The sequence below is a fragment of the Oryzias latipes genome, chromosome 14 (assembly GCF_002234675.1).
Source record: "Oryzias latipes chromosome 14, ASM223467v1".
In the NCBI taxonomy this organism is placed as follows: domain Eukaryota; kingdom Metazoa; phylum Chordata; class Actinopteri; order Beloniformes; family Adrianichthyidae; genus Oryzias; species Oryzias latipes.
Window position 1 is genome coordinate 28,265,944 of NC_019872.2, and position 27,810 is coordinate 28,293,753.

The 27,810-nt window shown below is 45.4% G+C and overlaps 1 protein-coding gene across 2 annotated transcripts; it reads right to left on the bottom strand.

Annotated features, from left to right (window-relative positions):
- Positions 1-27,810, bottom strand: clip2 (CAP-Gly domain containing linker protein 2). Of its 2 annotated transcripts, XM_023962325.1 has the most exons (18): positions 27,361-27,810; positions 25,413-25,633; positions 20,317-20,810; positions 15,952-16,076; positions 15,252-15,465; positions 13,210-13,407; positions 12,994-13,097; positions 11,786-11,846; positions 10,350-10,400; positions 8,148-8,438; positions 7,330-7,878; positions 7,194-7,251; positions 5,612-5,695; positions 4,070-4,226; positions 3,055-3,214; positions 1,771-1,959; positions 647-697; positions 1-574 (listed from the first exon to the last, which is right to left on the bottom strand). In XM_023962325.1, the coding sequence occupies exons 2-18, from the start codon at positions 25,525-25,527 to the stop codon at positions 563-565; spliced, it is 2,913 nt and encodes a 970-aa protein (XP_023818093.1). In that variant the 5' UTR covers positions 25,528-25,633; positions 27,361-27,810; the 3' UTR covers positions 1-562. The 2 variants fall into 2 exon arrangements, with proteins under 2 accessions (XP_023818093.1, XP_023818094.1); XM_023962326.1 differs by lacking the exon at positions 10,350-10,400 and having other exon boundaries at positions 27,361-27,809.

Consider the following 27,810-nt stretch of genomic DNA (forward strand, 5'->3'; position numbering starts at 1 on the left):
TCACAGCGCTCCACTCTTTCATATAAAAGCTTTAATGACTGAAAGGATTCAGAGTTACAGTATTTTCTCCCATCGTCACATCGTTGCTCGTGGTTCCCCATCCTGGTTCCTTCCTTCGGTTCTGGACACTTGGGTTTCATCTCGACAGCCTTGAAGGGTTTGTTTGCTCGTTTTTGACCAATCAAAAGACGAGATGGAAAACTTTCCATCCAAAAGAGTTTTCATGAGCTTTTCTGCAGACATACAGTGGATTCTAGAACAGAAGTGATAAATAAACCAAAGGAAGCCATCATGTTTTTGTCAAGTCAGCTGTTGGGGGTTCTGGACCGAGATGCAGAGCGGTCCAAAAGTTCTTGCAGAAGTTTCTAACTACGATAAAGCATCAAAGGTTTTCAGCAGGTGTACCGACAACATCTCTCCTCGTCCGTTTTTATATTACTTTAAGCGTTCTTCGTTGCTCTCCAACAGCTCAGAGGTTTTGGTTTGAAGTGGGAACGTCTGCGGGGAGGGGGGGGGAAGAGTCGGTCCTCCGTCGGTCTGGATCCGGCTTCTCCCGCCTCCATCAGCGCTGTCCCTGAACACGGAGCAGAGCGGTTAGGAATGAAGCGGCATCCACCTCAAAGCAGCATAAAGAGGCGATACCAACATCTTCTGACTCCTGGGGGTGAATCCCGTTGGCCGAGTTCGCTCCGTGGACCTAGAACACAAACCGGTGTCAATCTGAATCTATTTAGGATTGTTAACACGGAAGTTTGATGTTTAAAGTTCCTTTGAAGAGCGATATGAACCACAAAAATGGATTTATTTGAAATTCCCATCTTCGTTTTAGACCCAAATACTTCAACATGTACATACAGACCAAAATATATTAGTATAGTTTATAAACAGTGTGTGTCTGCTTCAAATAGACAGGCAAAAGACTGACTCAAGGTAGTCAAAGAGAGGGTTTCCTTTCTACACTGCTGTGGTTTTAGGGTCAAATGGACCCTTTAATGCACCTTAGTTCAGTGTATAACAAGCTGACTGGAAACTCTAAAGCTTCTCTGCTTGTTTCTAGGCCTTAAGGAGGAAGTAACCCTTGTTTATTTCAGTCTGTTGATCTTTTTTCTAAGTGGTTTTTTCATGATGACGACGCCGGTCACAGTTTCTGCAGAGCAGAAGGAGCTCCTTAGAAATTATCCCCTGAGTTGTGGGCGGGACCGTTGGCATGGAGCAACCCCCGCTCCCCTCCCCATGGCTGAGAGCTCTCCGTTCACATGCTCTCCTGCTAGCTTACAGCCCCTCACAACCTAACATATCAGAGGCGTACAGTTCAGATCCAGATTCCAGCTCAGACGAGGAAATCAAAGACGTCCGGCTCAGTGGCCTTGCGCTAGAGTGTCCGCCCTGTGACTGGAAAGTTGTGAGTTTGAATCCAGGCCGAGTCATACTTGACGCTAAGCATGAAGGGGTTGGACTGGGGGGTTAAACCCCCGAAAGCGGAGGACAAATTTCACACACCTAGGTGAGTGACAGATGAACTTTATCTATGTGTCTGCAGGAGGAGCACTTCTCTGTTAGAACCCCTCCTATGTAGACGTGGGTCATTTGGAGCACAGTTTAGGTTATTTTGACTTTTGTTTGAACTGTTTTATATGTTCGTCTATGCAATACTGATCACTGATGTGGCAGCTTTCCTCACATCGTCCAGCTCTACTCAGAAATGCAGCTTTATCCTCTTTATCCATGTCCTCCATTGTCATCATCGGAGTGGGTCTGTCGATGTCTCACCGGGCTTTTATCGGGACGTCTGCGCATGGCCTGGACCAGCTGGTCCACCTGCTGGTTGTGGTCCAAGGCGTTCCTCAGGGCGTCCTCCGTGCTGAGCAGCCGCTGCCGCAGGCGGTTCACCTCAGAATCCAGAGCCATCGGGTCCAGCATGGAGTAGCGTCGGTGATCCGGGGAGGATCGCTCCCGCCCCTGGAAAAAAAAAAAAAAACCCCACTTCATCTGCTGAACTCCTCAGATCAGGTCAAACCTTTGGAAGATCTAAAACCCTATTAGTGGACATTTGCCAGCTTTGATGTGGCTTTTATTTAAATCACCACAATGGAGAATCTTTTGAGAGCTGGGATCTACAAATAAGTAAATGATGGTTACGATGAGTCCAAACCCGTTTGCAACAGAAAAACTTGATTCAAGACTTTTCAACATTTCAAATTTCACAGTACTGAAGACAGACATTCATTCTCCTTATTTTGAAAACAAAAACATCAAATTTTGTTTTAAGAATAAGTACAATTTTTAGATTTTATGAGGATTTATTAAGATGGACCAAGAGCCACATCTTGTTCACATTTTCTTCTAAAATGAGTCATTTCCATTTATTACACTAGTGTTTGTCACTATAATCAAAATAAACCACAATTAGGTTAATCCAAACACAAACTTTCTGTTTAGAATGAGCAAAAATACACCGTTTTCAGGATGTAGAACATTCCGTTTGAAGTAATTCTGTCATTTTTTAGCTTATTTTTTGCCCTTTTGAATACTTTTGTGGACCTCCTGGTAAGTTTGATCAGATTTCTTGAGTAAAAATTGCTGCTGCATGGAGAGACCATTTGGTGACTTTCAAGTCATTTTTGTCTTAAGATTAAAGGGTTTTTAGGCTCTTTTTGCTGTTTATGCAGCACATTTTTAAACAGTCTTTTTTTTGACGTCATTGTTAAACATTGAATTCCTTCCAGGATTGATGTTTGCCACATCCATCAGGCCATATATTATCTTCAAGAAATGGAAGTGCTCCCTTTTTACAGCTCAGTTTTACAGATTTCAAAGAACTGCTTCAACTCATGGGTTCATGAACTACAAAAAGGGAAATAAGAGATCAGTTAGGCTCCGTTTCTCTGCAGATCTCCTTCGTCTCGGCTGCATCTAGAGCAGCTTGACAGGAGAAACACTGCGACTACATTCCCCATGGAGGCATTTAGTTTGGAGTTTCATGAAAGTCCAGAGAAGTGCCACAAATAAAGGAATGTGTGGATCCGGATGGAAGTAAAACCTCATCTTCCTCACCAGAACCAGCAGCTTTTCTCTCAGGGTCTTGATGTCTTCCTGAAGTTTCTGCTCCTTGACCTTCCACTCGGCTTTGTGCACCTCCCGGTTCAGGTCTTTCTCCACGTCGCGCGAGTGGCGATGGGACTCCAGGAGCAAAACCCGGAGTTCATTCAGGCTCCTGAAGATAAAAACCAGCAGAAGGTCAGCTTTCATGACCAAATCCCCCCCCCTGTTTAACACTAGAGTCTTGGTTTAAGGTGGTATTTTCAGAGCCGTGTTTGTGTCATCCAGGTTTGGTCCTGCAGACCTTCACCGTGGAGCAGAACTGTCTTCTGTTGTTTTAAAGTTGGAGGTGTTTTCACTGACCGAGGTTCTGTCGTCTGTAAATACAAGTTTCTATACACTTTGGATTTTTCTGCTTCAGTGGTTCAAACCTTAAACAAAGTCTCATCAGGATTCATGATCCACAAAAATATACTTTTTATATTTTTTGTATTCATGCAGCAGCTTTTGAAGTTTTGTCAAACAGCTTTTGTGTACGACAAAAACAATCTGATAGGTTGAAATAAATTCAATTATTCATCGAAAGATTGAAAGACAATCAAATGATGATTCTTCCACCACCGTGCCGGCAGCTGGAATGAGGAATCCTCATCCTGATGGTCCAGAATTTTGTGGGTTTTTTGTTCAGATGCAGAAACAGAAGCTTAAATCTGGAGATTTTATAGACAACAGCCGCTCTCAGTACAGTTTACAGATCTGTTTAATCCTCCTGAGGCTTGTAGAGTCTGAGATGTTGTTCTGTTTTGTGTGAAGAATATTTTTGGATGTAGAACATTCCAATCAGTCAATATCTACAGAGAAGATGAAGTCCTCTCCTGCATTAGAGCGTCCGTCTTCACATTTAGTTTGGGTCTAATGAAATGTTTCTAAAACTCTGCCGTACTTTATCTTCTAGGAATCAGTCCTAAAAGGATTTTTATCAGTCACATCTGTGAGAACAACAGGGTAGGAGAAGAAAATCCACATTTACTTCTCTTTCTTCAGCAGGTCCTGGCTGATGCTGACCAACTGCCCTGATGCATCATGGGACTTCTTGGTCATGGACTCCAGCTCCGCCTCCACGCGCATCTTCTCCTTTGCCAGTGCTTCCGTTCTCTTTTCCCCCAGTCGAACCTTGCCCTCCAGAGCTGACGTCAGAACCAAAACACGTCATTCAGACCAGAGTTTGAGACGCGAACGTCACCGTCTGCGAGGAAGTCTTCGGTTCTCCTGAGCTTAGATGGAGAGGCACAAACCATCCCAGCAAAAACCTGAATCCCACGGTGAGCTGCCGACGTTCACCGTGAGGGAGTCGAACACACAAACATGGATGAACTGGTGGTCCGCTGAGCTACAGAGCCGCCTGCGTTTGGGATCTCTGGAAATGACTTTACGTCTTTCTGCAGGTTTTTGGAAATGATTTCCTGTCTGATCATTTATTTCAGCAGAACATTGCTTTAGGGTGGGGTAAAGAAGAGGGGGCAGATGTGTTATTTGGCTGCTTTTCTGGGTGGGGTTTTGCCCCAGGAACCCAAAAACCTTCTGAAACCCCCCTGCAGAACAGCCACAATGTCAGAGAAGCTCTGAGAAGCAGGTTCTAAGCTTAAAAGCCTCATCCTGCCTTCCTGCTGACAACATCACCCATCCGGACTGTTTCCAGTCTCTGGATCCTCAAGCTGAAGCTGAGCTCCACCTCCAGAGGAAACCTGGAAGCTGCTTTTAGAAAACATGGATCTGAAGGAGAAGATCCAGAGCTGAGCAGCAGCCGGAAGCTGATCTTTGTCTTTTAGCAGATTCAGAAACAAAAAGAAGAAGTTTGGACTCGATAAGAAGTCAAACCTCAACCCAAGTCCTTCTCCAACTCTTCATGTCGTCATTTGTTGTTAAACTTCTGTTTATGAGGTTTAGTTTGATCTTATCAGTTAATATTCAATAAATGGGTAACTAAGTAAGAACATTAAAAAGTAAGTAGAGAAATAGGTAAGTAATTAAGAAAGTAAGTAAGTTTTTAGGCAGTATGTAAGCAAGTAAAAGTAAGTTATTATGAAATTAAAAGTAAATAAATAAAGAACTGAATAAGTACGTACATAAAAAAAGTAATTAAGTTAAATTAATTTAATCGGTCAGAAAGTAAATAAATAATTAAGTTAAATAAGTAATTAAATAAAAAAGTAATTAAGTAAATTAAAAAATGAGTAATTAAGTACGTAAAAGTAAGTAATAATGCAAGTAAAAGTAATTCAGTAGGTAGGTAAGTAAATAAATAAATAAGTAAATGTAAGTAATTAAGTAAGTAAGTAATGAAATAAATAAGTAATTACGTATATAAAAGTAAGTACTTATGTAAGTAAAAATAAGAAAATAAGTAAGTACGTAAAAGTAATTTAGTAAGTAATTTAGTAAATATGTAAATAAATTAAGATAAATCACACACCTAGATGTGTAATTAAGTAAGTAAAAGTAAGTAATGAAGTAACTAAAGCAGCAGCATCTGAACGGGGTGAGTTTGGAGTCCAGAGTGAAGAACGTTCACCTCCAATCTGAGATTTGAGAGCTTCAAGCTGAGACGTCAGAGTAGAAACTTCTTTTTCTCTCTTCAGGAGCTTCTCTGTCGTTTCTGTGAACAAACAGAAACAACGGTCAGAATAAGCCACACCCACTCCACATGTTTGACCAATCACACAACAGCTGGCGGTTGTTGTCAGACTGACGGCTCTTTAACGAGCTGCTAGGAGGGACGGCGTTTAGTGACTAGCTCCTCCCCCTAACCGTTGGTTAGTTTCCTCAACACGGTTAATTTTAGAACGTAACTCCTGCAATAAACGAGGGAACTCTGTTTTCTGGTGAGACGGTAACGCAGAGATTTGCTTAGCTGCAGCAGGAGACAGAAATTTGCTTTTTTCATTATTACTGGATGAGAAACAGACGTCTGGTCATTTTTATTGATGTTATTTATTTTATTAAAGGATCATGAATTAATAAAACTTGATTATAGGGTTTTACAATAAAAAAAAGATCAAAGAAGTTCAAAGAAAGAGTTCTTATGGCCTAACAGAAAAAGTTTGAGGCCTCCGCTCTAGCATCCATGTGGTGTTTGAAGATCTGTTGTTTTTCATTCTTCCCATCATTCAAACATCACATGAATGCAGCATTTCTCCAAGTTTTACAGAGATACATACATTGATTTGGTGCAATTGGCTCTAAAATTTTCTGTTTTAAAATATAATTTTCAATCCAAATGTTTTCATCCAGATTCCATGTTTTGTCTTTCTCACTCATCTCATCTGCTTCTGGTCCGGCCCTTCTATCCAATTTAAGAACCCTATGTGGCCCCGAGTTAATAATAATAATAATTGCCCCCCCCCTGCCTTAGAGGGTGAACTCCTGCAGAAACTATGTCCCAGATAACCACACAGGTTTTTGGATTTTGGCTAAAAGCAGCATCAGTATCATGAAAAGACGACGGGACGCTTTCAAAATGATCAGGGTGGAACTGAATGGATTTGATTGACTCATAACAAAGTACAAATACTGTTAACAGCAAGTTGGAAAGTAATAATACATACATTTACTTATTAGACAAATTTATCTTAAATAACCAGAACAATCTACTTTAATATGAGATTTCTTTTTTTACCCTGGAGAACCCACCAGGTCAAATTACACCACTGACTTTTTTCCTTTTTTTAAATTCTTTTAAAGATCTGTTATTTCATCTTTTTCTTTGTACGCATTTGACCAGTTAGTTGTTTCCGCCCAAAACAAACAGGCAAAGAACAGATTCTCTAATCAACTCCAAAACCCCAGAAGGAAGTTGCTCCTGGGTTCTCCGGGGTTAAAAGGGCAGAACGCCACCGTAACTTATTTTAAGAAATCCCACAGAAGAACAGATTCTACCGGTTCAGTGGGCCAAAGTGTTACGTTTTGAATTCCTCCGATGAAGAGGCTGATTTTCATCACCAAGTCTGGGTTTTTGGGTTACTCTCCAACTTCAAAGCCAGATCAGGGAGTTTCCTCTTTAGTCCTTTCTGATGTTTTCTTTCTTTTAGAAAAAGAGGCTAAAGGACTTTACTGTAGAGGAAACAAACCTTCAAAGTATCAGTGTGTAGATGTACCTTCAATGTTCTGCTTCAGCTTCATCTTCTCTGCTGACATGTCGTTGTCTTCTATCACCTGTGAGGACACAGAGCAGTGAGGATGCAGGTGGAGGATGCTGCCCGTCTGCCGGACGGCGGCGGCGGCGGGACTCACGTTTGCATCGTGCGAGGTGTAGCGGTCCGCCTGCGCGGCCTGCAGCTGGTTTGCCGTCACCCTCAGCTTCTCCTCCAGCCTCTGGATCTCTCCTCGGCTCTCTGCCTGAGCGTTCTGCAGCGCCTGGTAATCCGTCATCTTCTTCTCTGACAGCTCCAGCCTGTCGCGCAGCTCCACCGCACTTCTGTCCTGCTCCGCCTGCAGCCGCTCCATCTCTGCCAGCCTCCTCTCCGCCCTCTGCAGCTTCTCGGCGGCCTCCGTCTCGGGCCGGGGCGCGTGGCGGCCCTCGGCCAGCCGGTCCCTGGCCTCCTGCAGGCGAGCGCTCAGGTCCTCGCGCTCCTTGGTCAGAATGGCCGCTTCGATCTTGTGCTTGGCTTTCAGATTCTCCACCTCCAGCTGGTGCTCCATCTTCAGGCCCTCCAGGGTGCTCCTCAGTTCCGGGGCGTTCTGCTCGGCGCCGTCTGGAACAGCCTGACCGGGGCCCAGCAGCGAGGCCTTCAGCTCCTCCAGGGACCTCTGGTGGTCGCTCACTAAGGTGTCAAATTTAGCCTGCAGAGGACAGGAACCAGATTCTGACGGTCAGAGTTCTAACAGTGATCAGATTTAGTCAGTGTTTTTCCAGCATGTGGGTTTTAAGAAGGCTTTCATTCCTTTTTATGTAACTTGAACATAATTTGATTAAATTGTTAAATAATTCCAATAATCCTCCAGTAACATTTCTAATACATAACTGAGCTGATTTATTACAGATTCCTTTATTCTGGAGCTTAAACCTCAAACGTTCAAACTGGTTCCCAGGTGGGGTTGTGTTCCAGTACCTTCCAGCTCTCCATCATCTCCACGTTCTCCTTGGTGGCCTGCTGGACTTTCAGCTTCATCTCACTGATCTCCAGGTTCTGTTTCTCCACGACGGCCTTCAGAGTCTCAGCTTCCTGCCGGCTTGCTCGTAACGCCGCGGCGTGCTCCTCCTCCGGCTGGCCGTCGGCAAACACGTGTCCGTCTTCGGCGCGCCGCCCCAGCTGCGCCTGCAGCTCCTGGATCTCGGCTCTCCGGAGGCCGAGCTCCCTCTCCAGCTGCACGATGCGACTCTGCTCCTGCACCGTGGTTTGCTGATGCGGGAAGAAGAAGAGAACATCGCTGCTGTTGATCTCCTTAAAGCAGAATGTGGCTGAATAAAACAGGAAAAGTAGAAAAGAAGAGTAGAAGATTTGGCAGAGAAGAAGACATGAAGGTCCTGGCAGAGACTGGAGACCTGATAAATCATCCAGATGTGGACAGCAAGACATTCTTTGGTTTCCTCTGATCCTCACTGAAAAGGATTTTCTGCTTCCAGACCAAATCGATGAAATAATGACATTTGCATTTTGAACGGAGGAGATAAAACTTAAACTTCTGTGGCTGCAAACAAACTACAATCAGTCGTGTTCAGAGTGGACCAAACAAAACTAGGGCAACATAATGTAGAGCAGAGTAGAGTACAGTAGAGTACAATAGAGAAGAGCAGAGTAATGTAGGCAGAACTAAAGTAGAGCAGACAATACGAGAAGGGGAGTGGAGTAGGGTAGGTAAAGTAGACAAGACAAGAGTAGAGTAGAAAAAACTAGACAAGAGTAGAGTAGAAAAAACTAGACAAGAGTAGAGTAGAAAAAACCAGACAAGAGTAGAGTAGAAAAAACTAGAAAAGAGTAGAGTAGAAAAAACTAGACAAGAGTGGAGTAGACCAAACAATACTAGAGTAGAGTAGAAAAAACTAGAAAAGAGTCGAGTAGAAAAAACTAGACAAGAGTAGAGTAGAAAAAACTAGAAAAGAGTCGAGTAGAAAAAACTAGAAAAGAGTCGAGTAGAAAAAACTAGACAAGAGTCGAGTAGACCAAACAATACTAGAGTAGAGTAGAAAAAACTAGACAAGAGTAGAGTAGAAAAAACTAGAAAAGAGTCAAGTAGAAAAAACTAGACAAGAGTAGAGTAGAAAAAACTAGACAAGAGTAGAGTAGAAAAAACTAGACAAGAGTCGAGTAGACCAAACAATACTAAAGTAGAGTAGAAAAAACTAGAAAAGAGTCGAGTAGAAAAAACTAGACAAGAGTAGATTAGAAAAAACTAGACAAGAGTAGAGTAGAAAAAACTAGACAAGAGTCGAGTAGACCAAACAATACTAGAGTAGCGTAGCGTTGAATTGTGTAGCATAAAGTATTGTAGAGTAGCGTAGAGTAGTCTAGCGTAGTGTAGTGTAGTGTAGAGTAGAGTAGACAGATATAGAACTTTAAATGATCCACTTTACTTAAAAAAGGCTTAGAGGAGCGTTTTAGCTAAATAGCTAAAGCACAATTTCTTTAATGAGAATTTAAAATGTTTATAGAACAAAAAAAAAACCAGTTTTTAACCACAGAAGTGCAGAATATGTAAAAAAATGTTCAGTTAGTTTCTCTAACGCTTCATGTTGGTCACATGGGGGCAGCGGAGCAGTTTAAAGCTTTCCTGTTTATTAACGGTACTTGAAGATGCTGAGGCTTAATCTTTCTTGACAAAGGAGCTGACAGGACCATTTATCACATTTCAAAGACAACATTTTTATGAGAAAATGAGTTTTAAGGGCAGAAGATGAACTAAAAACTCATAATTTATCTTCAGGAAGGAATGAAAAACAGAAGTTGGCGTGAATCCCATCTGCAATCAGATTTAGGTTGGGATCTCGCCGATGCAGCATCTTTTAAGAGATTCTGCTGCAGCAGCTCCAGCAGAGCCCCCCCCCCTTCAGAATCAGGCTAAGCTGCTGCTCAGCCACAAACGTCTGCGCAGCCAAACAAGCAGGTGAGAGGAGAGCGCAGCCGTCCGGCCTCCTGCAACCACTGACGCGTTCATCTGAACTGAACCAGGAAACCTGAGACGGATTCTGGAACCGCATCCAGGACACGACAGCGCCACGCACAGGACAGGAAGAGAAACGAGTGTGTGAAAGGTTAAAGTCCCGGACGGCGTCTGAAGACAGTTCAGAGTCAAATGAAGGGGGTTTTCTTCACCTGGAGCGTCTTACCCAACCGCTGGGACGCTGCCGCCTGACTGCGTCTCCCCTGTTGGCAGAAGCAGGAGTCCGTGCTTTCAAAGAATGCTGAACGCCGTTTTCCCCCCAACTTTGTGCCGACGCCACAATTCTGACATCAAACTGCAGAAATTCACCATTTCTGAGGACATTCTGACACTTACCTTCAAAACACAATCGAAGTTCATTGAAAAAATGATAAAAATGGGATTTTTTATTTTGACATTTTTATAAAAAACTTTTATTTTGGTAAGAATTTGTCTTTTAGACGTCAAATGAAAAACTCCACTAAAACAAGTCAGCGTTCTTTAGCTTGATTATCGTTTAGCATTCCGCTTTATTTTGAACGCAGTGCCTATTCTGTTCTTACTAAAAGTAAATGTTTTACTGGAGACCATAATTAAGCAATCACATCTTTGTTTTTTTAGTTTTCTTCAAATGTTCTGGGATTTTCTATCCTTTACAGATTTTTTATATTTCAGTTCTCATTTGAATGTGTTTAAACTGAAGCCCATCTAACAGTCATATTTTTGTGTTTTCTTTGCTTCTTTTTGACCTCAATATGTAGAATTGAAGATGTAACCATAAGCTCAACTCATATTTTTAGGGTGAAAGTCGACACCTTTTGCTTCTTTTTTCAATTTTCTAAACTCTATGAGCGTCTCTGTCATTTATCTTTACCATGTAGCATTTCTGCAAACATTTGATTACATTTAAATAACACAATTACCTTTAGCATTAATTCATTTAGCATCTAAAAACGAATTTACTAAGAATTTTCGAATTATAGTTGTTCGCCTTAACCTTATTTTGAAGGATTTATTTGGATGGTTTTGCACATAATTTAGCATCTGGAGAAGGATTTCATCATTTTTGGCTGGAGAATTCTTTCAGATTTCAGCATTTATCCCTTTATATCTCCAAAAGAACTATTTTTTGGGACATTTTTCCAAACACAGAATGAATTCCCGTCATAGATCCGTGTTCTTAGAAGTCTGAAGGGTTTTCTTGATACGGCAGAATACAGGAGATTTCTCCGTTTAACCTTTTCTTTCTTTTCTTTTTTTAAGAGGATTCAGTCAGAAGCAGCTTTTTTTCTTTAAGAATATCTCTATAGATTTGCAGCAGAAATCCATCTAAAGATCATAAATCTGTCACATTTCAGATTATGGTGAAGTTGAATTCATGATACTAGTCTGAGGATGGGAGGTCTGATTTGTGGTTTTCTGCTGTGGAGCTGCTGTGAAGCTCATGATTACAGAAACAGTGAATCTGAGCTGCAGCGCCTTTCTCCTCATCTCCACGATGCCTTCAAGGTCATCTACCAACGGAAGTCTCCACCCCGCGGCGCTGAAACGGGAACGCTGGGATGAACCTTCGCTTGCTGACGCGGACCAGGAGAGATCTGATAGGTACCTCCAGGTCTCCTTTGGTGATGGATTCCTCCTCCACCCTGAACTGGAGGTCCTCCACTTTCCTGGAAGTACATCAGACATTCAGGAGAAGGCCCAAGCAAAGACAGAAGTGACAGCAAAACAAGCAGCAAACTTCAGTTTTGATGATTTGATGAAAAACCATCTTTAAAAGTTGAGCCAATCGGGACTAAAGAATGAGGTCTGATCTTCTGGAGCCGAATCAGGTTTTTATCAGCTTAAACATCCGGATCTGGAGACGTTCGTCAAAGCTGATCTCTGATACAGCCTGGTTCTCACAGAACAATCTCCCTCAGTAGCCCAGGAGAACCAGGAGAACCAGGAGAACCAAACCCTCGGTTCTGAGGAGCTCCAGAATCACCACCTCTACGTTCTCTTTCTCTACGTCTGCCTTCATCTTTTTCTGTCTCACATGTTTTCTCTTAAAGATCTGACTCCTGCAGCAGCACAAAAAAACTTTTTTCTTTGACGGGGAAGCTGTAGATCAGTGGGCTGCCAGTCCATTAAGCAGGGGATCAATTCCAAGACTTTGACAAGCCACAACAGCCCCCGCTGTAAGTTGCTTTGGATAAAAGTTCCTTCTGAAATGTTACGTACTCTGCTGGCTCCTCGCTGCTGTTATTTTGTGGGTTTTTTGTCCTCTGTCTGTCTGTAAACCCTCCTGCTCACTTTGGATCATTGGGGATGGTTGGAACAGCCCAGATCAGGCCGATAGGTTTTTAAAAACGACTTTGATTACAAAAAAATGTTTTAAATAATCAGGATTCCCTGATTATAATCTCATTTTTTTCCATAATAATTAGCTTAAAAACAGTTATTTCTGTAGACCTTTCACTGATGTCTGGTTGACTTTTTTTTTTTTTAGCAACTACTGGGATCTATACAGATGTACGTTCTGGTGTACTTTGAAAAGCATCTTCTTTTTGTCCTATAGAAGCAGAGAGAGTTCTCAAAAAGCAGCACAAACATGAGGAGGCAGCAGAGCTTTGTGTGCTTTTATTTTGAAAGGCTTTTCTCTGCACCGATAAAGCATCAACCTCCGTTGGGTTGAGCGTCACAGAAACAAACGGCGTTTTGAGAAGCTCCCCCGTCAGTCTGTGGAGATGCAGTGACATGACCAAAGTATTCAAGCGGCCTGGTTTTGTGTGTGACGTTTCTGACAGCTGAGCCTGATGCTCCAGATCGGGTCACCTCTTCTCCTCCTCCAGCTGATTGGCCAGCTCCAGCTTCTCCTTCTGCGCTCCCGCCAGCACAGCTTTGAGCTGCTGCAGTGCGCTCTCGTTCTCGTTGACGTACTGCAAACAGGAAGTGGAGACGTTTGCCGCATTTCTGTGTCTTACTAATGAATTAAAGCTCATTTTACAAAGGCCTCTTCCTCTTCCTCCTCCTCCTCCTCCTCCTCCCCACCTGCATGTGCTGCGTCTTGAGCACGCTCAGCTCTTTCTCCACCTCACAGATGTGGCTGGTCGCCTTGGCAACCTCGGCCCGCTCCAGGTCCCTCTCTGCCAGAAGCTGCTCGATGTGCTGCTGCTTCTCCTTCAGGGCTTCCTGGAGCGCCGTGGTGCCTGAAATCTTCCGGGCGTAGCGGGACGACGTCTCCGTCAGCTTAAAAAAACAACAAAAGTAAACAATAAAAATACATTTTTGGAGGCAAAAACTAAACGACTCATTAAACTTAAATAATAGAGACATTTTAAATAAATTCTTTTGTGCTGACAAACAATAAAGTTTTGTTTTTTGATAAGAATTATCCAGTAGGCACCAGAAAGAAGTTCTGTTCCCCATCTGTCCACTAGAGGGGGGTCTTGGTGAGGATTTCCAACCTACAGTGCAGCTTCAGCCCATCAGAGAATGGAGCTTTTGTTCCAAAACATCCAGGAACCGAGACACTCTTTTCCTCACAAGTACATTTTTCCTTGTTTTGGTCATTCGCCGAACACATTTATGAAAGTCCTGCAGTACAATCCTGCATTACTTCTGTTTTCTGGACACATTTAGTGACTTTAAACAATATGAAAGTGAAAAAATATACATGTCGGACTTTTCCACGCGGTGCAACCACCCAGATAATTCACAAAGGTTGCCTTCAGAGCTGTCCGACGCTGCTGCCAGCAATTAGAGAAAGTGGGAGGGGGGAGTGTTCTCCATCCAAGCGCTGGCCTAAAACCAGAATCTAAAATCAATGTGAGATGCCCCGATGCCCCACTCCCCCCAGCTCTCTGCCAAGCTTCGCTTTGCAGACGCAGAAAGAGCTGAGGTCTGCTTCAGCTGCAGGTCCGTCAGCCAAAAGCCGGAGGAAAAAAAGCCTGAGCAGCAAATAAAAAGAAAATTTGAGCCGGAGAAGGAACTAAATCATCAAAGAAGTGATGCTCGTGCATGTACGCTAACTCTTTCCTGTTAAATTAGAGTCTTCACATCCGTTTCACGTCGCAACTAACACTTCAGATCAGTTTAGAATGATGAAACTATTTCAAACCAAGAGTGTGGAGCTCTTCATCGTCCAGTCTTCCTCAGAAAACCTGGGTCACCTCAGTGTAGCTGAGAGCTTCTCTGAAGGAGTTACCTGTGTTTTTGTCTGATTGCAACCCACCACTTCCAATGAAGTCTGTAAATGCGTGTTTCAGGCGTCCTCGTTCAAAACGAGCCTTCACTCAAGTTTTTAAGTGGCCTCCAAGTACAAAACGCACAGCCATGGGGGCGCGTTGAATCCAGTTTAACTTTGACCCATCACGCCAACCGTTTGAAAACTGAAAAAGCATTTGACAAAGTAAACTGGAAGTTCCTCGTTACAGTGCTCGATAAATTTGGGTTTAGGGAATCGGCCAAATCCATCATTCAGAGCTAACAAACAGACGGCCGACAGGGTTGCCCACTCTCCCCCTCTCTTTTTGCTCTTATTTATTGACCGTTTAGCTGCAGCAATAAGACAGCATAAGAGGATTAAAGGAATTAAAACCAAACATGTCTACCATAAAGTTAGTCTCTATGCAGATGATACATTACTTTTGAACAGCGTGTGTTAAAAGCGCATCCAAGAATCATGTTAAACGCATTCTTGAAGGAGCATCTCATGCCCGGTGTGAACGGAGCTTCGGGGATTTTCCTGTAGCTGTTTGTTTTAGTGCTTTATTTTGAAAGTCTTTTTTTTGTGTGGACTTCCTGTTGGCTGACTGCAGCTTAAATAGATGCTCTGAATCTGGACAATGTTCATACGGAATACTTAATCCAAAAACTTTACTCCACCTCTGATCACAAAACAGGTGTAAGAAAAGGGGGCGGGGCTGGGAGAGAAAGCGGGAAATGGGATCAGAGCTAATGCTTTTGTGGTTACACCTCAAAAGACTTCAAGAGCTGATCTGCAAAAACACAACGGTTCCCCGTGGAGGTCAGACGCCGCCTCGTCTGCTCAGCCCCGCCCCCTCAGTGGACGCCTGAAGCAGCCGTCTTACCAGTCCAGCGCGGCTCGGCCGTCCACCCACGGATGAGGCCACCGAGCTGACTGAACTGATGGAGGAGCTGCTGGGGCTGTGGGCCAGAGAGGACACGCCCATGGCCACCCGCTTGCTCTTCTTCGCCTTGGCCGGGCTGGTGGAGGGGAAGCCGATGCGGATCACCTTGTGGATCGGAGCGAAAAGGCCAAACTTGGGAAGACACTGGAAGTATCTGCAGGAAGGGAAGAGGGGACGTCAGGAAGACCTCCTCCAGCTGTGATATCAACGTCAGAAAGAGTCCAAAAGGCGCCTAAAACAGTCTGGCTTTCCCTGAACTAACAGCACCGGAAACACAAAGGCTGTCTTTTTTCAGACTAAATAAAGAATAACTTCCTTAAAAAAACAGCATCTTGATTTTTTCTGCAGACATTTTCAACATTTTAATGAACAAACATCAGTATTTTTCCATTTATATATCTAATACAGAATAAAATCCAGTTTTTAGGATTTTGAAGCCACTTTTCTGTAGTTTTCCAGATCCTGGTCGACAGAAATGTGACCTGAATCAAGGAAAAGACGCTAAATGTGACTCAAATATGAAGCAAGCGAGTCCAGCAAAGGTTGCAGAGGAACAGATGGATCCACTTCCTTCCCCACGGCTTCCTTTTAAGGGAAAAAGAGCAGAGGAGGAATTTGGGGGCGTCGTTTGTGCGTTTACCTTGTACCAGCCACGGCGCCGTCGTTCTTCCCCAGAGGCTCGTCCAGCTCCACCCCGCACCATTCCCCTTTGGCGAAGTCGGTTTCTCCCACGTAGCGAATGACCCCCGTCTTAGAGCCCCCCACCTGAGAGCAATGAGGACAACAGGAAGTCCGTCTCACAGGAAAAAAACAACCGAAGCTTTTCTGAAACCTTCAGGCCAAACATGACAGAGTCGTTTTGAGGATCCGAGAACAAACGTCATCACCGTGGAGACCAGTGAAGAAGAGAACAAAAATCTTCATATTTTCCCACAATATTGAGGTGAAAATAAAGAGTTTTGTTTGAGCGATCTTCAAAAATTCTCAGGTTACATCTACAACCACAACCAAGGTTTCGCTGACCTTTGGGCCTCCTCACACCAGACGAAGCCTACCACACTTTTGGCCCCAAGATTTGGTTCTTCTGTCTTCTGCGTTCCGCAGAAAAAGCCGAATTCAGGGCAGAGCTTCGTCACTTAGTTGACCTTTAACGGTAAGTCACGGCTAAACGAACCGGTCTGTTCTGAGACAACAGAGGAACAGAAAGAAGGCAGCTCTGGGATGTCTGTGGTTAAACTTCACCTGCATCCGCCGTCCCAACGTTAACACTCAAACTGACCTAAAACAGGTCTGAGGTCCAGGCCGTTTCGGCTTTGATCAACATCCCATTATTTTGCAGGACAGAAACAAAAACGTTTGGCATCCGGTTTGTGGTGTGGCAGCCGTCCGACGTGGGTTTGCTACGGAAACCTGGAAGCTCCATACATGGAAAGCCTTGATGAGAGCTTTAGAGTCTGGTCTTTGCAGCCACGCTTCTAAAGAAAACCCGCTGCAGTTGAACATTCGTCCCTTTGGTTCAGAAAAAGTCTGATCGGGTATCAACTGCAGCATCATTCTGCTGCTTTGATGTAATTCAACTCCATCATGGAGAGAAGCGCCTGCGTTAAGGTGTACTGTGATGTCAGCAGCAGCAGCAGCAGCAGCAGCCTCCATTACACTGGAGAGGCTTAGGAATTAGATGGATGCAGTGATCAATGTGTCAGCAGTGGCTGCTCCCCTCTTAAGTGCTAACAGTAATCCAGAGTGATTGAGGATATTGACCGGCGCGGGGCTTCTGGAGCTGAGCGCTGCCTGACCCCGTCAGCAGACGGAAAGCAACATGACCCCGCAGCGATGCGGCGGGAACGTTAACGGAAAGTGATCAGAAAGGAGAAGAGAAAGGGATGGCAACCTATGGGCGGCTGCAGGCTCAAGGTGCCAGGAAAGAAGTGGCATCCCACCGCAGGGAACCATCTACCTATCCGGCTGCTAACAGTCATCCTCTTCTTCTGTTTTTGTGCTACTCGGGGTGACGTGGCCAAAAGTGTGACCTTCAGGAAAGTTTTGTGTCCGGTCAAGCTCTCGCCACGTGCACCTGTAAGGGTCACCCCCGTGTGGGTTTTTGGTTTGTCCCAGTCCGTGGAGGCTCAGAAAGAGGAGCGAACACATCCTAACCCCCTTTACGCCAGACGCTTCATAGCTGCAGAGTTGACATTCCTTCGACTAACGTAACTCTTCAACCGTCAACGCAACTAACGTCTTAGCAGTTTTCCGTAATCGACGTAAATCAGATGACTCAACATGTCAGGAATGAGCCGATTCATGTCGATCGCATCAACTGTCGAGGTTTTACGGACGGTCAAAGAGCGTCCTTCTTGGGTGTCGACATCTCCAGTATTGAAGGGTTAAGGTGTGTCTTGCAGTTCTGAAGACCTACTCGAGGGGGGCGTCATGAAAATGGAACGTACTATTGTAGTGCGCCTTGTAAGTGTATTGCGAAGTATTCCTGAGGATAATGGAAGCTACACCTACGTATGACGTATGGCTGATGCCGTCCTACGATGTCTGTTCACCAAACTTTAGTCGCTAGTAAGGTGCGAGTACAGACTTCTTACTGGTTGTCCGTATAAGCCGGACGAACGAGGCGTGCACGTGTTACGCAAGTGCCCATAGGACGCCGGTAGGATGTCAACACAAACTACACTCTGCTTGTCTAGTTTCCTCATTTCTAAGGCTGCGTACACACCCGAAATGTGATGTGTATTCTTGAACACACATTAAAACCATGGCGTTCACGCCGGACAAGCACGGAGCGTCTCCTTCTTTTCTACTGGTTACTAGCGCATGTCCGCCACTTACAGTTGTGTAGATCTGTGTCAAAGTGGGGTAAATCTGGTGAATCTCGCTCCAGACTATCTCTTTAACTTTATTAGGATATATGAAAGACTCGGGTCGTAAAATTCTGGCCAGAAACAAACCGCAGTTACTAATTTCTCCTTCATGATCAGTTTTCAAACGGTTGGCACTTCTGTGAATTAAATGGACGCCATCCATACGTTACTACCAAAGCAGAGTCCCCAACTGGTCAAAGTTCAACTGGTTGAACTTTTAACTTGCGTTCAATGACCGCACGTTTTGTCGGCACTCGTAGGATCTTGTTACATGCTAGAGTTTTGAAAAACCAAAGCCTGAAACTCACATGTACACACGTGTGCATAGACTCTGTACACTGGAACAGGTCACTTGAACGTAGCTTCACAGTTAGGCGGTGCCTAAAGAGCGCACACGCATCACGCCAACAGCACTAACAGGATCCGTGAATCTGTAGGATTTGGGGTGGAGTTGAAAAAAAATGAAAAATCTGTACGACACGCCTGCGCCTCACCTACTTCATTACGTGTATTGTACGTGTTCCTTACGACCCGTCGCCCGTAAAAAACATGTGTTCACCGAGCGGTCAACCAGCTCGATATCTCGTTTTTCCGTATCCATCCGGAAGGGCAGTTGGGACTTGAGCAGAGTGGACCACAGTAGCAAACAGGAAGCCTCATCGACCTGCAGGGAAGTTTAGACCAGCGGTCCCCAACCTTTATTTGCACCACGGACCGGTTTGATGTCTGGCAAAATTCTCACGGACCGGTATGTTATAAGTGGCGGACACACGTTGCAGCAACGCTGCACTAAAGGCAGAGACATGTGATAAGACGTACTCTGCACTTTTATTTTGACACGCTAAACATTGAACATCGCACAGGTGTCATCACCCCCCCCCATTCCCACACTCATGGTGCTAAAAAGCAGTAAACACAACAGGAAGAAACAACTAAGGGTGAAACAACATAACTGCCAGATGAAAGGACCAGTAAGCAAAAAGAAACACCCGTGTTTAACCCTATTTTGACCAAAGCAGGCAAAGGGGATTGATTTCTATAATTCCCTGTGATGCCAGCTCTGACAGTAACCCCTGCAGCCTGTGGAACTCTGACAGCAGACCAAACGTGCACGTGACGGACGCTACAGTACAACAAAATAATGTGACCTGCATGAAAACTGTGGTATTTTCAAAACATAATAATAAACACGAATTATGACCTGAGCAACATCCTCTCTGCCTGCAACACTCTCTGGTCACTATGATAACATTTAAAAATGCCTTCAAAATAAGAGCATGGGAAATCCAACTCACCACAACGCTGAATGGTTGGAGGGAATCTCCCGTTGGGATAAATCCGTATTTTAAGTAGGACTCCTGATACTGTCTATTAAATGAGGCTTTCTTTTTTTGGAAGTGGAAGGCTCCTCTTCTGTCTCCTATCTGGGCCTTTTCCATTTGGCAAAGAAACTTTCCAAAGATGTTTGTTTTTTAGTCATTTTGCTAGTTCCTGGGTTTTATTTTAGCGGTATCCTGTCACATGACCGAGACGAGCGCCTTGGCCTGCGTCAAGAGTCACATAGACGGAGGGAACAGAGAATTGGGCAATTTTTCAAAATAAAACATCTTTCAGATTCCGAAATAAATAAAGCGGAAGTCATGCAAGTTATTTTAGTGTTTCTGAGCGGCCCGGTACCAAATGACCCACGGACCGGTACTGGTCTGCGCCCCGGGGGTTGGGGACCACTGGTTTAGACTACATGCGTGTCTTTCCAGTCACATACATACAAAAGTCTGAGATGCAAACATTTTGTTGCCAGGATGGAAAGAAGGACTCTAAAGGCTGCTCCGTGTGCCGCTGGACTTGTTCTGAGGTTAACTCAGAGGCAGTTATCCGTTTCAATGACCCCACAGTGACAGCATGTCCTCACCTGAATCTGGATTTTGTGATGACGTCCTGAGGAAGCATATATCTTATATCTGAAGAGGAAATCCCTGATTTGAAGGTTTTCTGGATGTTTCTGCGTCTCTCCAAATTTCATCCGAATCTTTCAGGTTTAAACTAAAACACATTCAGCGTCATGTGACCTCTGAGATCTTCCAGATGACCTCTGACCTGACTGATCAGAAGAAACACAGCGTAGTTTTTCTCACCAGAACTCGATCTCCGACTCGAAGGTCCTTGTCTCCGCTCTTTTTAACCGACCCGCTGTCCGACAGGTTGGACCCGGACTCGTTTCCGGTTTTCACGGCGCTGTTGAGCAGGCCCTCTCGGAGCGGCACCACAACCCGCTGACCAGCGGGGCCGCCGCTCTGCGGCGTCTGATTCTGGGCCGAGTCTGTGGAGTGGCTGTCGCTCCCCTCGCCGACCGGCTGCCGGGTGAGCTTGGAGGGCCGCGTGAAGATGCCCTGGAGGGGCTGGCACTCGAAGTAGCGCACGCCGCCCACTGAACCGTCGTTCTTGCCAACTAGGTCGTTTAGAATCACGCCTGCCCACTGCCCTGGGGCAAACTGGGTCTCCCCAAGGTAGGCGATGACTCCAGCTTTGACCCCGTTGACCCAAACCTGCTCGCCAACGGCGTAGTCGCTCAAAACATCATCGCCCTCCTCCGACATCCTGGTTGGTGGTACGGGTTTGAGTGGAGCGCCTGAAAAGACAAGACAGACCGACGAGGAATATAACGTAAACATGTTTGAAATTAAAAATGGAAAGTCTTTTCAAAATAAAAGCATCAGGAGAAGAGCTCCTGCTCAGTATCCAGTCACGGCTCCAGACAGACGCCTGCGTGGTGGCGTCCAGAACACGATTACAGGACGCTAATTCTTTCGGAAAAGTGGGTCAGAGCGGCGAGCTGCTGACTGACCCCGCTCGCCTCGGCCTCCTGGTCCTGCAGCAGCCTGGGAACGGCGCAGGCGGCGTCTGCATGCGGGTCGCACCGTCAGCAACAACTCTTTGTGCTGCAGGAAGGCGTTGATGCCAGCAGCTCTGAGGGCCTTTCTAGGTCCGGCTGCACAGCTTTGGTCCTTTTAGAACAGCCAGAATTCAGTTTAACAAAAATCCACTATTTCAACCCGTTTGCTGTGGTTATTTAATGCAGACTTTTTATTAACAAACTCCTAGTCTGGTCTGTAATCAGATTTTTTTGGTCCAATCTCTCAGTTTCTGTATTTTCCTCAAAGTTAAACAGTATTTTCTTCTGTATTGTTTGTAAACGCCCTTTCTGGAATTGTAATTTTCATAAATGTAGGTTTATACGGTACAAACCATAACCGGAAACGTGAAAACCTGTGGTCTGTACCGTATCTCGGGATGACTGTGAGTTTTGGTGAACAGGTAAAAAGATGGAACAGTCGGACGGCTCAGGCTGCTTCTGTGTGGCCCAAACTCAGGAAATTGACCTTTATGTTGAGGGTTTTGTGTTGTTTCAACCACACGAGGTGTGTGACAATGACGTGTAAAGTTTTAAAAAAAATCACACGAGATAAACTTTAACTAGTGTAAAAAAAGAACACCGACTTCCCTCAAAACCTTCAAAATAAAAGTTACAAACCTACATATCTACGGTAAGCTGTGCCAGGTTTCTATGGCAACCTGTCAAACATTTAGAACGTTGGACATGGGAGGCCAGCAGGCTCCGCCTACTGTTATTAAGGCATCTGATTGGTCAGTTTAGAACTTCAATAACTTAAAAAATATCATTAAAAAGGAGAGTATTATCAAGAAGATGTTAAAATAATGTATCAGATGAAGAACGGTTCTTCTGACCAATAGAATGAGTAACTGTTGTTTATTTCTCTATAGACGTCTACAGGATTTTGGCTTCTTGGAGCCACTTCCTGTTTGGAACGCCAAGGGGAGGGGCCACGCAGTCCAGTCCTCCAGGGGCTTGTCCAAACACAAACTCAGATGGAACGGTGCAGAAGGCAAAAGGAAGGACAGACATGAGGATGAACATGAAGTTTATGTAATAAAAGTTGGATTTTCCACAGATGATCCAAAGAAAGTCCATCCAGAAGAATCCAGACGACCAAAAGTCCTGGAACCTTCACTGTTCTCCTAAATGATGTTGAGCATCGTCAGGTCTTCAGTTCATCATCAAAAAAAAACTTTATTTCATTTTAAACATGTTCCTGTTTGATGAAGTATCACCTTTCAAAGTAAAAGGCTCTTTAGGGTCTCGTGAGAGACGCTTTGTTTTGGACCCAAACCAACCAAAAAACCTGCTTCATGGAGTTTGTTTGAGCAGGATCTGCCTCCAGAGTGCTTGAACCCGCGCTAACCAGGTCTGAGTTGCCATGGCAACAGCCCAGCGAGGGGACAAGGATCTTCAGCCGAGGCAGGACTGGAAACACAGCGCTCACTTTCTCCCTTGTGCCACCTCCCACCGCCGTCTGAATCCCACCATTCATCAGCTCGGCACAAAGAAGCCCCCACAGCTTCCTCTCGGCCCCCCCGGTTGACCCCCCTCCCCGCCTCTTTGATCAAGCACTCATCGTTACGAGGCGTCTTTAAACTCCACGTCTTTGTCATCATCTTCCACAAAAGCCCCGCCCCCCGGCGGTCCCAGCTCCTGCCGCCTCTGGCTCCAGATGGAGGGGGGGGTGTGACCTGCATGCTTTTGACTTCAGATCAATGTATTGCTCTCAAATGAAGCGGCTGAACGTCTGGTCATTAGTGGGGGAGGACGGGTCAGCACATCTACGCCAACAAAACGGATTGTGACGACTCAAATGAATGTGATAAATCTTTATTTTAGGAGTGACAGACGAAGACGGAGGATTCCTTTAGCATGGAACCAAATCTGGAGCTACGTATTCCACTGATTAGAGGCAGCGTTCACTGGAAAACAAGGCTGCCAAGGGTCACGACCTCCGGATCTCATTCAGAAAACTTCAACTTCTCCATTTAGACGCGTTTCAGCTTCAGTGAACTGCGTGTTTTATGTCAAAAGCTGAGATACGTTTTGGGGGCGGAACCATCAGACAGAAATCTCTCCCACCCAGATTGGAGGTCATGTGACCTGGAAGCAGGAAACGGATCCGTTCGTGGTCACGGGCTTTCCCACAGCCGTTTCAGCCATGGAAACAACAAGAACTCCACCTCCGGTTCTGATGGACCTCACTGCTAAGAAAATAAACTCTTTAGACATCCAAATATTCAAAAGCTGCATCACTGACCCAAGTCCAACTTTCAGCCGCTGCTTGAAACTTTCCAGGAAGTTCTGTTTCATCTCACGGACTCCACGCTGTGTCATGGAAAATGTTTGGGGTTTTTAAACAAATCAGGATTATTTAGGACTAAGGTAGAAATAAATCTATTGGTATTTAATGTAAACACGCAGTAAAGCTGCGTGAAAGAGAATTCGTTCATATTATGATATTTTTTGAGACTTTAGTTTCTTTAAATGAATAAAAATTGAATAAAATAGTCAATAGAATAAGATTTAATTTTTATTTTTCCCATTTCTAACAGTAGTTTCTGAAAAACTTTGACATTTACTGAAAATCCTTTGGTATATTTTCTTTTCTCACAGTTGGGAGAGTTTGTAAGAACTTTAAAATCTCTGATCTGCAAATATGAATGAGAAAAATACGTTATTCTACGATATCAGAGACTTTTTGGGAAAAGGTTGAACAAAACAAACAAACTATGTCCCAAATGAGTGCATCCTTTAAATGTAAAGGGAATATTTCTCATTAGAAATGTCAAAATAAAGATTAGTCCTCAAAATATCGTATTTTGTGGGATTTTCCACAGAATTACTAGCGAATATCCGCCATTTTTTTTGTAGAACTGTTACGTTTTTCCATGTGGACAAAGGTAGCTACTCCACGTTTTGGGATGAGGCGGGGTTGAAACTTTGGCCTCCACCTAAATAAAACCTCCAGCACTTTGATAAGTTGCAGAAAAGCCGTGTGTACAAAAGGGCGTCGATGTGCTAAACATCTACAAGTTAAACTTCAGCCTGAACGATTGAAGCTACAGACTTTCTAAAGCTGACGAGGCTCAGGCCTTTTCTCCAGCTTCCAGTCAAAGCAACCAAAGTCCTGCTGTAAAGTCCCTTTTCCCACTAGCTTACAGCCACTCAACAAAAATGGCAATCGGTATCGGAGCTGTCCAGCCGTCCGGTTCTGATCCATGAAAACAAAGCCGTTCGTGGATCTGTCTGTCTGCAGGTGGATGATCAGAAAGGGGCGGAGCAGGGAGCTTGTGGCTCCGCCCAGCGTATTTTCTACCATCTTTTGTTCATTCTTTTGTCTGCCTCTGACTCACAACGATTTGCATAAAGAAATACTCAGAAATGCACATTTCTTTCTATGCTTCCTCCGTCACGAGGGAAATGCTGCGAGAACATGTTAAGAAAACGTGAGGTCCGTTCATCTGCAGCAGCAGAACAGACGTCTCCTCTGAGGAAGCATTTCCGGTTTACCCAAAGGGCACAACCGGGAAATGACATCATCCCGGTTTGTTCTTTTTTTAGCTCCTCAACAGGAAGAAACGTTGAACCGAACCAGAACTCACGGGTCGGTCACCCACAGCCGACAGACCCGGGGCTGCATTCGGGGATTGTGGGAGCTCACAATCAGCAGGTCTGCAGCCTCACTTTGACTCTGTCACACTCAAACAAACACAAGGACGCCACTGTCTGCTGACGTGAACCCTAAAGGCTTTGAGTTTCAGCACATCCACAGCAGCCAGAGCGAGCAGGAAATCCTGCCGCCATCAGGAGGCGCCGCCGACGCACGTGGATCTGGTGGAAAGGGGCCGTCCCGTCAGCCAGAGGATGAAGCGTGCAGATGCACCGCAGCTGCCCAACAGCTGGGGTTAGTCAACGCAGACGGACGCTGAAACTCGGTCCGTCCAGGAGCCTCGTTCAGTCGACGTCGTCTACCAAACGTTAACTCGGCGCTCTCAAAAGCGTCACATTTTCCCGTGTTCAGCAGCTCCTGCCGATGTCTCCCACCTGCACCTCAGACCTCTGCTGCATCCGACTGCTACAAACACGACAGAAACCACCCAGAAACAAACATACAAGCTAAAATGAGATCAAAAGCAACCCCCCCAAAGACAGAGTTCCTGCACCAGAACCAGAAAAGACGACAGAAGATCTCTGAGAAACATCAGAAAGGAGGGTCTCCCGTCCGGATTTTCAGACTGGAGTGGGTGTAATGTAGTCCAGCTGTGCTGCAGAGTCATTAGCAGAACAAACAGCCAGAGGTCAAGAGGTCAGGAGGAGGAAGTGGCTTACCGTCTTTAGGCGCCACGGGGCTGGACGTCCCGCCCACCGAGGATCTTCCCACCGGGCTGGAGTGTTTGGCCCCACGGCTGGGGACCTTCAGCCCGCTGGACTTTAGCATGTTCATTCTGCAGCGTGAGGTGGGCGGGGCTTCAGAGCTCCTCCCACGAGACGAAGGCTTTGAGGATCTGGCTCTAGAGGAGGAAGTGGAGGCCTTCAGCTTCCATGTTTATCTGCAGAAATCAGACACGACACATCAGGAAACCGGTAAAAGTTAACCGAAGGGCGACTTCTGCAGGACCGTCCCTTATTTACCCAAATGTAAAAACATTCACTATTAATTATAAACAACTGTAGTGGAACTCTAGACAAAACATCAAAGGGAAGATGAGCTGAACATCCACCACCACGGGATGTTGATGACACTGTTTCCATGGAAACAGACACTTTTGGGAAAAAACGTTTAAATCCATCCACGTCCGGATGGTTTAATGGAAAAGTTTGATGCGTTTGTTATCCTCATGGAAATGTAGAGACTATATGAAGACTGGATGATGACTTGGACCCTTGACAGTGTGTGAGAACTGGACTGAGTGACGTCACCCATAGAAAATGGTTTATATCCAGCCGCAACCAAATGAAGTCAATTCAGCCGCCATTTCACTGCGACACGGACGTCACCCAGTTGAAGCCAGGCGCCGTCAGTATGCAGTGATTGGTCCAAGTTGGTCTGGGTTTCTATGACAACTGCTCACCAATCAGGACTGAGCTTGTTGGAAGACTAGACACCCTTACCACTTGATAGGAAGCCACACGAAATCTGTCAAACGTCTTCAACGTTGGATATGGGGGGCCAGCAGGCTCCGCCTACTTTTATTGAGGCACCTGATTGGTCAGTTAATAAAAATTTAAAAAAAAAAAGAGGATGATCAAGAATATGCATTAAAAAAGGTATCAATGGCTATTCTGACCAAACGACTGAGTAACAGCTGTTGTTTACTTCCTGTTTGGAACGCCAGGTGGGAGGAGTCACTTAGTCCAGTTCTCATATACAGTCCGCGGTTGGAACTCAAGCCATCTGGAAGACGCTGAAATAAAATAAGTCAGACGTACATTAAGACGTCCTTTATTTGAACCCAGAAAACCAACCAGACACCCTTAGACCTCCACAGTCTGGAATGTTTTCCCATCATTTGCTAAACTTGAATAGTTTTACAGAGGAGCATCATTCTGTCAACATTTCTATACGTCCGTGAGCTTCATTTCACTCCATTAGTGGCTTATATGCAATTGCAAACGCACTGACTCCATATCATGAATGTTCCACCTGGGTTTTTGGTGTGTTGTCTTTAGCTTCTGGACTTCTGGGGGGTGTAGAAATGGTGAAACAGTGGTGAAACCACAGAAGTCTTGTGTTCCACATGTTTATGACTAGAACATCCTCACTAAAGGCTCAAAGACACAAAAGTCACAACAATGAGTCGTTTTCTGAGGAGGTAAAGACATCAGTGACCTCATCTATGAGCCTTTCTGGTCTCAGGATGACTGGATCCACTGCAGGCCCAGGAGGACCAGAGGATCCTGGCCTGGAGATGACGGCGTTGAGCCCATCGTGGAGCTCCAGCGCCGTCACAAACCTCCGGGAACATCTCACGTCTGCTCCCGGGATTCCACACCGAGCACCTGACCCAGACTAACGCCCATTTCCGAGCCAGACCAGCGCGTCTCCATCCCTGAAATACCGGTCCGGGATGAAGTCATCCCCGCCGCTCTCTCTGTTCTCTGTACCGGTTTAAATAAAGGTTTGCCTGCCGCCGCGCTGAACGGAACGGCGCCGGTTGGATCCATTGTTGTCGCTACTGCGGCAGCGTGGTCCACACCGCCCTTCACTCACACCCCAACGGCCCCGTTAGAAACGCCTCAGAACCGCAACGGCCCGCCGGAAATCACTGCTGCTCACCTGCCCGTCTGGGTTGAAATCCCGTTCGGGGGAGGGGGGGGAGGGTGCCGGATCCCGGCTGGCCTCCAGGAGTTCGGCGGGGAGAAGAAGAAGGGCGGATTCGGCGGCTGCCACTCCCTGGGAGGCAAATATGGATGCTGGCGGGGAGGGCGGCTCGGCGGGCGGAGGCACAGACCGCTCCGAGTCACAGGCAGACCGGTGTCGAATTAGCATCTAGCCCGCCGGCTCTTTTTTTTTTCTTTTTCTGGAATGACAGCCGGAAAAAAACGAAGAGCGCACGCGGATGCCGAAGACGCTTCGGGTCCTGACGCTTCCCGGGGCAACTTTCCGTGGAAATCGGCCCCTCCCGCAGTTTTTTATTTATTTTATTTTAATTCTTTCGGCTTGTCGTCGCCGCTGACGGTGGGTGTGTGGGACAGAGCAGCCCCCCCCCGCTCTGACTCAACCCAC

What these genes read in the sequence shown, in the direction of transcription:
- clip2 (XM_023962325.1), bottom strand. Translation starts at nt 25,527, where the DNA reads ATGAACATGCTAAAGTCCAGCGGGCTGAAGGTCCCCAGCCGTGGGGCC. An exon ending in CAGCTGGAGGAGGAGAAGAG is followed by an intron (nt 11,847 to 12,993) that starts GTGACCCGATCT and finishes ATGTACTTCCAG; the next exon opens with GAAAGTGGAGGACCTCCAGT. An exon ending in AGATGATGGAGAGCTGGAAG is followed by an intron (nt 7,879 to 8,147) that starts GTACTGGAACAC and finishes TGTCCTCTGCAG; the next exon opens with GCTAAATTTGACACCTTAGT.